The 12,811-nt window shown below is 40.5% G+C and overlaps 1 protein-coding gene across 3 annotated transcripts in view; it reads left to right on the top strand.

The window, feature by feature from the left end:
* znf592 (zinc finger protein 592) overlaps positions 1 to 12,811 on the top strand; it is a 146,156-nt gene that overhangs the window by 108,877 nt on the left and 24,468 nt on the right. For all 3 annotated transcript variants that reach the window (XM_078532576.1, XM_078532577.1, XM_078532578.1), the window contains 3 exons: positions 255 to 431; positions 7,339 to 7,501; positions 12,136 to 12,417. In XM_078532576.1, the coding sequence (XP_078388702.1) occupies positions 255 to 431; positions 7,339 to 7,501; positions 12,136 to 12,417 (622 nt within the window). The remainder of the gene's footprint in view (positions 1 to 254; positions 432 to 7,338; positions 7,502 to 12,135; positions 12,418 to 12,811) is intronic.

The raw sequence follows: 12,811 nt of genomic DNA, 5'->3' as shown, positions 1-12,811 counted from the left end.
ACATCCCTGTGTAGATTTTCCTTCCTCTAAGTTGTTTCTGGTGTCTGTGTATTTGACTGTTTTGTTTGGAGATAATTACATGCTTGTGGAATATTGCTTAAATCTGCCCGCACTAAAAGGATAGCAATATAAAGAGCAAACCTAATTAATGCTATCTGTTAAATTGAAATGCAGGTCCTTAATTTTGAAATAGTCAAAGTATTTGTGGAACTTATTGCCATGCCTTATGTTGTACTCTTTTCCCCTTCACACAGGTGTGTGCACTGTGGGATCATCTCTAATGATTCGAACACACTCAAGAGTCACATCCAAGGCACCCACTGTGAATTTTTCCATAAATGCACGATTTGTCCAATGGCCTTCAAGTCATCCCAAAGCGCCAGCTCCCATTACAGCTCTCAACATCCATTAGTTAAACACCGGCAACCTGAGTAAGTTCAACACCCTCACATCAGCATATCTGGATTAATAATGGACATGGCTAGATAAACTACTGAAAGCTTGAGCAGACCATTTAGCATTACTTGATAGGAATGGAGTGATTTAGCATCTGACACAAAATGAATTGCAATGACCTGATTTTTTAGGCTGAAACATGGTATCTCACCGCGCAATGTCAAACATCCAATTAATGCAGCTGAGAACGTTATTTGAATATAGTGAGAGTTGCATTAAAAATGGACTACAATTATCTGTGTTGTGATTGAAGTAACGAATGTTGATCCCGCTGCGTCTGATGATTCAGTTGAGATCAGCCCACACTCTGGATAAAATTTGCTGTCACCCTCTTGATGAGATGCTGCTTGAGGCAACCAAGGGTTCTCAATCAGAGAGCTTACAGTGCATTCGAACTATAGATTTAGTATTGGTGCAAAGATGAAACTGCTGAACCTGTGGAGTGTAAAGCAGATGCCAAGATCTGAACCGATTCCAATGTGATTACCTTCTCCAGGGAGTCTTAGTGTTCTTTCTTCTGGTCAGCTTTCATGATTCATTTACATAATCATCAGTGTAAACCTATGGTGTGAATGCACTCATAGTTGTGGTTTGCTCAGCCCTCTCCTACATCATTCCTACAGTGATTTTCCTATAAACCTAATCTCTCAGTCAGTTTGACTGAAGAACTTCTATTCCTAGACACTTTTGTCAATCACTCTCCTTTGGGCACTGGATCATTGTTGTTGTTGTTGCTCCACTGTTAGTTTGTGTGTGAATGTGGATGGATGCATATAGGAGAAGTGGAGGCATCTTACCTTCTATTTCCTTTTGAGTGGCAATAACCTTCCACACGCTAGAGCTGGGCATCAATTATTCACTAAAGTTAACTACCTCACTGTAATAAGCATATTTAATTAGCAAGGCTGCAGTGAATTGCAATAAATTAGATAGCAAGAAATGAGAATTCAAATGTTCCATTACAGTTTTGAGAGATAAGTGACCATAATATGATAGAATTTACCCTGCAATTTGAGAGGAAAAAGCTGGAATCAGATGTAACGGTATTACAGTTGAATAAAGGCAGCTACAGAGACATGAGGGAGGAGCTGGCCAGAATTGACTGGGAGTTGAGCCTAGCAGGAAAGACAGTGGAACAGCAATGGCAGGAGTTTCTGGGAGTAATTTGGGAGACACAGCAAAAATTCATCCCTAGGAAGAAGAAGCATACTAAAGGGAGGACGAGGCAACCATGGCTGACAAGGGAAGTCAGGGACAGCATAAAAGCTAAAGAGAAAGCATACAATGCGGCAAAGAGCAGTGGGAAACCAGGGGATTGGGAAGCCTACAAAGACCAACAGAGGACAACTAAAAAAGAAATAAGGAGGGAAAAGATTAAATATGAGGGTAAGCTAGCCAGTAATATAAAAGAAGATTGCAAGAGTTTTTTTAGATATATAAAGGGTAAGAGAAAGGCAAAAGTGGACATTGGGCCGCTGGAAAATGACGCTAGAGAAGTAGTAGTGGGGAACAAAGAAATGGCGGAGGAACTGAATAGGTACTTTGCGTCAGTCTTCACAGTGGAAGACACGAGTGACATCCCCAAAGTTCAAGAGAGTCGGGGGGCAGAGGTGTGTATGGTAGCCATTACCAAGGAGAAGGTGCTAGGAAAACTGAAAGGTCTGAAGGTGGATAAATCACCTGGACCAGATGGATTACACCCCAGAGTTCTGAAGGAGATAGCTGAAGAGATAGTGGAGGCGTTAGTGGTGATCTTTCAGGAATCACTGGAGTCAGGGAGGGTCCCAGAGGACTGGAAAATCGCTAATGTAACCCCCCTGTTTAAGAAGGGAGTGAGGCAAAAGACGGGAAATTACAGGCCGATTAGCCTGACCTCGGTCATTGGTAAGATTTTAGAGTCCATTATTAAGGATGAGATTTCAGAATACTTGGAAGTGCATGGTAAAATAGGGCAAAGTCAGCATGGTTTCATCAAGGGGAGGTCATGCCTGACAAATCTGTTAGAATTCTTTGAGGAGGTAATGAGTAGGTTAGACAAAGGAGAGCCAATGGATGTTATCTACTTGGACTTCCAGAAGGCCTTTGACAAGGTGCCACACAGGAGGCTGCTCAGTAAGATAAGAGCCTATGGTGTTAGAGGCAAGGTACTAGCATGGATAGAAGATTGGCTGTCTGGCAGGAGGCAGAGAGTGGGGATAAGGGGGTCCTTCTCAGGATGGCGGCCGGTGACTAGTGGAGTTCCACAGGGGTCAGTGTTGGGACCACAACTTTTCACTTTATACATTAATGATCTAGATGAAGGAACTGAGTGCATCCTGGCTAAGTTTGCAGATGATACAAAGATAGGTGGAGGGACAGGTAGTATTGAGGAGGCGAGGAGGCTGCAGAAGGATTTGAACAGGTTAGGAGAATGAGCAAAGAAGTGGCAGATGGAATACAACATGGGGAAGTGTGAGGTCATGCACTTTGGTAGGAAGAATAGAGGCATAGACTATTTTCTAAATGGGGAGAGAATTCAGAAATCTGGAGTGCAAAGGGAGTCCTAGTCCAGGATTCTCTTAAGGTTAACTTGCAGGTTGAGTTGGTAGTTAGGAAGGCAAATGCAATGTTGGCATTTATTTTGAGAGGACTTGAATATAAAAGCAGGGATGTACTGCTGAGGCTTTATAAGGCTCTGGTCAGACCACATTTAGAATATTGTGAGCAATTTTGGGCCCCGTATCTCAGGAAGGGTGTGCTGGCCCTGGAGAGGGTCCAGAGGAGGTTCACGAGAATGATCCCAGGAATGAAAGGCTTAACATATGAGGAACGTTTGAGGACTCTGGGTCTGTACTCAATGGAGTTTAGAAGGATATGGGGGGATCTGATTGAAACTTACAGAATACTGAAAGGCCTGGATAGAGTGGACGTGGGGAAGATGTTTCCATTAGTAGGAGAGATTAGGACCCGAGGGCACAGCCTCAGAGTAAAGGGAAGACCTTTTAGAACAGAGATGAGGAGAAACTTCTTTAGCCAGAGAGTAGTGAATCTATGGAATTCATTGCCACAGAAAGCTATGGAGGCCAGGTCATTGAGTGTATTTAAGACCGAGATAGATAGGTTCTTGATTGGTAAGGGGATCAAAGGTTACGAGGAGAAAGCGGGAGAATGGGGTTGAGAAACTTATCAGCCATGATTGAATGGCGGGGCGGACTCGATGGGCCGAATGGCCTAATTTCTGCTCCTATGTCTTATGGTCTATAAATGTTTGATTATTTTTTATATATATGTATTGCACTAAACTCAAGAAAAAGATGAAGGAGGAAGATTAAGAGCAGAGTGGTTATATGGAAAAAGAAAATTGCCCTTTAAGCCTGTAGTGAACATCTAGAAGCAGGGGAGTTCTTCAATTGAGTTTCTACAAAAATCACAATTAGAGAAAATACAGACAGTGCTGAAGAGAATTTTGTATACTTCTGCTAGCATAGTTGGACTGCTTCTTGTTGTTCCTCTCCCTCTTCTCCAGCCACACACAGGTAAGACCAAAATTAAATGCAGTATTAAGATAGTTAGAATTGTATGTCAAAACTGTAAACTATTTCAAGCTGATGTCTGTTTTGTGCACTTGTAGAGCGCAACAAATGGAAGTGTGAAATAAGAACATAAGAATTAGGAGCACAAGTAGGCCATTTGGCCCCTCAAGCATTCAGTAAGATCATGGCTGACCGGATTATGGCTTTTACTCCACTTTCCCTCCTGCCCCATAACCCTTGACTTTTTAAATGGTATAGTGAGTTTTATTACATGGCCAGTATTTGCAACTTCTTGCATGTACTAGATGTACAGATTTATTGTGAACTATTTAGGTAGAACCAAACATGGAAGTCATGTAAATCGCCTGTAATGTTTTTCCAACCATTGACTAGATTTAATTCAGACGAGAAAGTATCTTTTTTTCTACATGTTAAGTTAAAGGTGCCTTCTTGGGATAGAATTTGCTGAAATAATATGATCTCCATGTGCACCACTGAATCTTGTTAACGTGTAGATCAGCCACAACTAGTGACAAAAAGGAGATACACCACGAATTGCAATTACTACACAGACCAGTGCAAATCAGCCAGCAGTGTCATTTGCTTTGCAAAAACACCATCTCACCTTAACTTCCCCATGAGCTTCGTGAAAATTGCTGCATTTGCACGAAAAGTTAGGTCTATCATTTAAAAGCATAAGTATCCTTTTAATATTGTCAACTGACAGCTTCATCAACCTATCTGACTCGTGTCTAATTTGACATGCATTCACTTGCTATTAGGTACTGTTATGACAATTGCAGTTGGTAAAGCGGAGTTATTTAAAAATCCCAGAGGGAAACTTTAAACAACTGTCATAACCTATAACTTTAAGTGTTATGTTTGAGATCCTACTCTAAGGAATCAAACCACTAGTTCTCATGGCTTTACATTAAACTAAATGAAACATTTTACTAATTTACACAGGTTAAAATATATATACACATTGCTACAAATTACTACTATCATAACTTCTAACAAATTCCCAAACTAATCTCCATTAAGGCAACAACAACCCATCAAGTTAACTAAACACCAGACAAAGCATTTTCATCTTACAAATTCAAAATTAGGTTTTTTTCACTTTGGTTCCTGTGGAGCCAGTTGGAGGCTTGCAGCTGCCTTTTGATCTCCCATTGCCTCTGCTCTGTACACCCGAAAACTGCTAAAGTTATACCTACTACTCCCATTGAATGTTAATTCTCATTGTATCAACAACCTCTGAACTAAACCTCTCTAACAATAAATCCCTTTCGTAGTACCAATTTTATTAGTAATATAAACATATTGCTTGGTATCTGCTAGATAGGTATCATTTTTCACCCCACTTCTTGAATGCTCTATTCAAAAAATGCAAATGCATGCTATCTCTGTTACATATCAAAGCACCCAGACTAGCTGGCTTTAATCCAATTAAGACACACCCACAGACTAAACCTCTATTTTAAAAGAAAAATGTTTTCCAGTAATATTATATACATTAATAGCTTCACGACAGGGTAATTCTGACCCTTTGTCTATCTTTGGCAGCCTTCTGTCTTGTGAGATGATGGTTTTTGCTTTGGTGGTCAACTCTGCTTAACATCGCCTGGTGTGGCTCAGGCGTCCCACTCTGGCATGACCGTCTCAGCTGTGTTTGTTGCAGATTAAGACATGGGCTGAGAAGGTGCAGGATTTACTGTCCGCTGTTTTTACTGGGCCCTCTTTACTAGTTGAGCTTTCCGCTTTCCTTGCCACTTCCAATGCCCCCTCCACACTTGTGTGACATTTGTTTTCCTGATGCTGATGGTCAAACCAAACTCTTTACAGGCATGAGATGGCCTGTCCATTTGCTGCTGAAGGCGTTCCTCTGTATGGAATGCTTGTGTGGCATCATCAGCATAGAGCACTTTTCCGATAAGGACTTGGCACACTTTTATGTTAGATCTCAGGTGGGCAAGGCCGAACAGCTTTGTCGGTCTGGTATGTGAGTAGACACTCTCTGCAGATGACCTGAAGGTATATGACAGCAGCAAAGAGAAGAACATGCCAAGCAGTGTTGATGCCAGAACACAGCCCTGTTTGACACCACTGCAGATCTCAAAGGTTTCCAATGTTGTCCCATCATGGCTGACCTTACCCATCATGTTGTCATGGAAAGAGGAGATCACACCCAGCTGCTTTGGTGGGCAGCCAATTTTCTTCAAACTAAAATAGATCATTTCTTCTCACATGGTAGAATGCCTTGGTTTTGGCTTTCTTTCTTATCTTCACAAACACAGAACTTGAGATTGTTTTTATTCATTCATGGGATGTAGGCATCGCTGGAAGGGCAGCATTTATTGCCCATCCTTAATTGCCCTTGAGAAGGCAGTGGTGAGCTAGCTTCTTGAACCTCTAGTCTTTGTGGTGAATGTCCTGCCCCAGTGTCGTGAGGTAGAGCACTCCAGAAGTTTGAACCAGCAGCAATGCATTTCCAAATTAGGATTCTGTGTAACTTGGAGCAAGATGGTCCTGGTGGAATCCAAACTGAGCATCATTGAGCAGGTTATTGGTGACCCAATTCACTACCACCTTCGCCGGGGCATTTAGGGATGGGTAATAAATGCTGACCTTACCAGTGACGCTCACTTCTAAGAACAAATTTTTTTAAAATGCTGAGAGTTACTGATAACATTGTTGCTGTGTGTGTATTAACATGTATGTAACTGGCACTCTAAAAGAAATCATAACAGCAATTCATTTTTAAACAACTTAACATTTTCGTTCACAGAAAATTGAAAGCAGTCAGTCACTGGACTTGTAACATTAGGCTGCTACCTGACGCATTTTTTGGTGCTCATCTCAATGACCAGTCCTCCTACTGTTACATCTGCCCACATTATTCCATGTAGCAAGTGCCTATCTTTGGCAACAAATTTTCCTTTTAAGTGATGAACTTTATTGATAAACATAGATAGTGATACATTGATCATGTTAAGGGAAACTCCAGAATAAACTCAGCAAAGACCTTCGCATTTAAAAGTAAACCTAGATCTGATACATCAGATATCTTTGTATATTAAAAAAAGCTGACTAAGAGTTCTGTTCAAAGCAGCTATCTCCTTACTACTGGAATGGGACATGGAATTGAGATGTTCTATCACTTGGCTTCACACTTGGGCTTTGGTGCTATTATTTTTAATTAGTTATCAGGATGCAATTTGCAACAAAGTGGAGAACCTTATCCTGGAGTATAGCTTTAATAATTGCTTTTAAACCTTTTTATATTATTTCAAAGTGGTAAGAGTTCTATTTGCTGCTCATTTGTCAGTGAGCTGGTTGCTGATGTAAAATATTTCTCAACTTACAGAGTCATCTTAAAGTGCTCAATGTGCGAAACTGTATTCAACCAGCGAGCTTTGCTACGCAAACACTTCGAACAGCACAAAAACAAGTTGAGAGCGTGTGTGTACAAGTGTCCTGTGTGCAAACAGCTCTACATGCACAAACAACTGATGATGGAGCACTTCAAGGTAGGTGCAGTGGCACGAGGTAACTAGCATTTCTAAGTCAAGTTGAGTTCACTTACAGGCTGACGTTTGTTGTGGTCTGTGGTGTATTATGCCCGTGAGCTCATCAGGGAAAGAAAAATATTGGCCAGGGTGTTGCTGCTTTAAGTATTCTATGTAACTCATTTTGAAATCAGTGGTACCTTGCTTTTATTTTAAAAAAAGATATGTGGTTTGTAGTTTTTTAATAGCTTTTAATGCATTGAAGCATAACTCACTTCAGCCCAACAAAGTTTGTGGAATTTTTTTTGTGTAAGCAGTTGTGTGGGAGTGTTGAACTTAGCTCGACTGTTTTCTGAAATGCTGTGGCAGGCTTTATATTGTTTGAAGGGAACGTGGCAATACGTACTAAATGTGTTGCCAGGAAAGGCAGTGATAAAGGAATATTTTTAAAGGCCTGGTTAGAGACAAGGTAATATGTCCTGCTAAGCCACAATGTGTGACAAACAGTGTGTTGGTTTTTACAAAAATAACTAATCATAGACCAGATCTCCAAAATGTCTGCAGAAATTCTGGAGTCCCATAACAACTGAATTTGTTCTTTTTCAGTCACCAAAAATCTAGTGATAACTACCTGGTTGATTTGTGGCTCCCTGGATAGCCAAATAAGTCTCGTGATTAGCTGTGCCATAGAGTTTAGGAAGTTCCTAGGGTTGAAAATTGGTCTGTGTTCAGTTAATCCAAGGCCTGTTGAGACTGACCGCCCCATGTAAGTAAATTGCGAGTCAGTGACTTGAGACAAATGAACAAAATCATGAATCTGAGTAACAAAAACACAGAGCATTTGTAATCATTCTCATGATGGAAATAATTATTGTATGTCATGGCTGACCAGAGTACATTCTAGCATTTGTTGCACATTTTAATTTGAAGAATAAACTGAGGGGGGAGGGGAAATTTCATTGTCACGTGTATGGATTTTTTTTTAAATTTCAGGTCTCTTACTGTTAAAATTGCATTAAATACATTATATATCACTTAGCTCACTAAACTTGGTGCAATTAGTACTTATCCATAGCTAGCCTTTCTAACAAGCAGAAGATTGATTGATTGTGTCACCATTATCCAATGTAAAATTCTGTAGGTATCTTGTGCTGAGATTTTAAAAGTATTTTGAACACCGGAGCTGTTTCCATAGCTATGTACAAATACATCTATCAACCTCATAAGTGAGGCTCCGTGCACTTCCTACATTCCATTGCGGCATTATACACAGTGTCACATAATTGTATGCAAAATCCTACTGACTGGCCGATATGCAAATTTCTTTCTTTTTGGAAATTGTTCTGAAAAACTTACGAGAATCCTCCTCTCAGTCATCTTTGATTTGAGTAATTGAAATATCTAATGTTGAAATTATGGTTTGAAGATGATGAGGGCAAAAGTGCATATTTCCCAATATGCTAGTTGAAGTTAACTTTTGTGTCCATCAGAACCTTCATTAACAATTTTGCTCTGGGGCCTCTGCTTTTCTGTAAACCCAAGGGGTTGAATCGATGTTCTTTCCAATAGCTGGCACCCAAAGCGATCTAACAGCTATAACTCCCAGCAAGTACCTGTGTTTGCCGTTCCCAGCATGCTGCAGTCTGAATGTGTGTTTCTTTGGGGCAAGTCCCAGCACGTGCAAGCACAACTTTAGCGGTGGTTATCTCGATTGTTGGAAGTGCACATTTTGTGGATTTTGGTTGAGGATGAAAATCAGGCCCAGCAATGGGTACCCCTTTAGCTAAGTAGCCTACCAAAAGTCACCGTCAAAGTTTAAGCAAGTAGACATTACCTTCAGCAGAGGATTGGAAAAAACTTGACAACAGTGGAAATGTTTCCATGAAACTGGGAGACAGAAACGCACAGTTGTTGCAGCCATTCACTTTGGCTTGAATATAACATTAAAATATTATTATAACACTGTTCTTTCCTGATGATTTAGTGCAATATATATCATAACCATTGCTGTAATCTCTTCCTCTGACACATTGCGAACACTGCCACCATTTTCAGGAAAAAATTGTGTGAACGTTGAAACTTGTTTTCAGTTTTAACAGAAAAATTTATTTTCGAGAGCCTTTTCTTCAAAGAGAATGCAAGTAAGGGAGGAACAAATGATGTGCAGAGAGGTGGAAACAGACATACCTATGCAAGAAAGTGAGAGTCTCAGGGGAGCCCAAGGGAGTAGGAGAGACATAAAAACTGTGACAATAAACTGGCTAGTAGGGTTGAAGTTTTTCAGATCACTTCACTTGTAAAAGACCCAGAAAATAATAAAATTCTATATAATTCCCAGTGCACTGCAGCCTGATTGTGTGTAGTGTAGTCTCCCAAAATGGTCGCAGTGTGACTCTCTCAAGTAATTGTGTAGAACCTGAAGAATATATTCCCTCAGGTCTTGGCTCAAAGCAGTAATTGAGTTTGTTTTAAATGACTTTAAAACAAGTTAAAGCTTGAGCTTTGATTCTTTTTTGACATATGTTTCCAAGTGCTCATTTTTTTGCAAGAGGGAGAGAGATATTGTCCAAGAGCAAGAAGAAGAGTCAACTTGAGAGACAGAAAAGTAAGTTAGACAAACAAACAATATATGTGTGTGTGGATACAGGAGACAGAGAAAGAGACAGACATATGTGGAATGTTGAGACTGGATTTTCCTCCAGGGGTAGGTTTGCCACTAGAGAAAAGTTGGGGCATGATATCTACTCACCATCACACCCATGCCCTGATATCCCAACCCATTTTCTTGGATCTGGGCTCGGTTTACATTCAGAGCAGGACCTCCACCATTCAGAGGGAACCTCCTGATGCAAGTGTGGAAAAAGCTGACGGGTTAAGCACCCAAAGCTCAGAGGGAAATAATCACTGCTAAATAGGCATATAATCCCTGAATAATATTTTTCACCTGGTCCATTCATGAGCAGCAGTAACTCTAAAAAGAGGTAAGATGAGCCCTAAGAGAGGAAGAACAGTTCATTAATAGACGACCTTCCAATGTTATCCTGAACATGATTGCTGCCACTGCCCCAAGACATACCACCACCTCTTTCCTAGTGGTCCTTGCTGCCAGTAGCAGCAGCAGTATAGACAAAGATTGGACAGATGCGCATGCCACACATGCAGCAAGGCACTACAGCTCTGCACACAAGTGCGCACACACCCTGATAGTTAATATTGTATTCTAAATAGTTTCAGTACTTAGCCTTTTTGTTTGAACTGAAAATTCAAAAGGACAATTGTTTATATCAGATATTTTTATGCATTTGTAGTATGAACATTTTGTGCACTCATTTGTTTACTTATCCAGCAACTACTCCACTATCCTTTTGAGATCTGTTACAAACCTTGTTCCAAGTTCCTTCACAGGAGATATAAGATGCCTCTTATACATTCAGTCATCAATTTTTCCATCCCTGACTGACCGCAATTGCCGTATTAACAACTGACTACATCACAAACTAGCTGAGATGCTTCAGACTATAAAACAAAGAACTTTTCAGATTGGAATGTATAAACATCAGTTAAAGTCTGACCTTTGCTTGTGTTTGCGTACAACATTTCAACTTTGTGGCCTTAAAGGGATATGTGGCTATACTTCACGGAACAATATGTTTTGTTTTACATGTTATAATGTTCCTGTCCATATACAATACATTCCTTTCCCAAAGTATTGCATGTCAAGTGCCAGACTAAAAAACACATCTGTTGCATCTGAATTAAAAAAGCAGTCATTGACAGCATATAGAGAAACTTCTCAAGAGAAATGCAATAATCAGTATGCCTGGAGCTTCCTAGCAAGAATGAAAAACAAAAAGACACTGGAGATTAAAGAAAGGCCCCCTCATTGTAAAATACCAATTGCAGAAAGCAAGAAACTAATCAGAATTATTCACCCTCTCTGGGGAGGTCTCTGTTAAACCTCAGGGGAGATCTACAGCTGTTCCCATGCCCTCCCCTTGTAACAGCATAGTCTTTGCCACAATGCCAAGAGTGAAGTATTATTGCAGTGTAATTTGGAAACTGTGACCAATTCCAAAGAATTGGAAATAATTTACCAAAAAAGACTCTTATAAATATGCTGCTTTGTATATAGAAGTTTCCAAATTGTGTGGTGGTTCAAGATATTTAGCAAACCTTGTTATTTTGTGTCATTTTATTTTGCTGTTTCATATCAATTAAAGATAAATCACAGTGATCAGTAACCAGTGAGAGCACAGAATCCTGCAGTTACTGACACACAACTCTCTCCTACAAGGTAAATTCATTTAATCCTGGTGCTGCCATTTTGTTCCAGTTTACGTTCTTTGTTTCGCAGCTGCCTACCAAAATCATGAATTATTAATCAGTAACCACACCATATCCTGCAGCTATTATGCATTAAATGGTTTAGTGAACAATGAGGAGAAGAATAAATTACTATTGATTTCATACAGAACTAAATTAACATTTTTTAAAGTCTTCTAGTTTGTTACGTGGGATACCTTGTATGGAACCAGATTCTGCCATGTCAGTTTATGTGAGGAAAGATATAAATACCTGAGGTACAACAGCATTAACTACTTGCAGTGTGACTGCCAGTAATAGTATGTTAATGATAAATTTTCTTTTTAAATTAGGATGTTCACAGCAATGCACAAGCCTCTGAAAAGCCTGCAAGCCCCTTGTCTCCCTCCAGGGACTCGTCCAGTGGTCAGAAAACAGAAGCATCTACACCACACGGAGCTGCTAATGGTGTCACCACCAACAGCTTGAACAGTGGTAAGAAGGATGAAACCACTGTAGAGAAGTCTGAGATGCGGCCAAAAGTGAAGAGGCCTGGCTGGACGTGTGCCGAGTGTCTACAGTGGTTTCCAGAGCGAGAGCTCTACGTGTCCCATATGAAGAGAAGTCACGGAAAGGTAAATAGCTTTGCATCATAATTTAGTCCTGTTGGGTTAAACAGTGTTGCTACTGTACTTTCGTTTTTAAACTTAGAAACTAGGAGCAGGAGTAGGCCATTCGGCTCTTCGAGCCTGCTCCGCCATTCATTATGATCATGGCTGATCGTCCAACTCAATAGCCCACTCCCGCTTTCTCCCCATACCCTTTGATCCCTTTCGCCCCCAAGAGCTATATCTAACTCCTTCTTGAAAGCATACAATGTTTTGGCCTCACTACTTTTTGTGGTAGCGAATTCCACAGGCTCACCACTCTCTGGATGAAGAAATTTCTCCTCATCTCAGTCCTAAATGGTCTACCCCGTATCCTCAGACTGTGACCCCTGGTTCTGGACTCCCCCACCATCGGGAACAT

Source organism: Cetorhinus maximus, chromosome 30 (assembly GCF_964194155.1).
Source record: "Cetorhinus maximus chromosome 30, sCetMax3.hap1.1, whole genome shotgun sequence".
NCBI lineage: Eukaryota > Metazoa > Chordata > Chondrichthyes > Lamniformes > Cetorhinidae > Cetorhinus > Cetorhinus maximus.
Note: the sequence above shows the minus strand (reverse complement) of the source record. Positions and strands in the feature narration are given on the sequence as shown.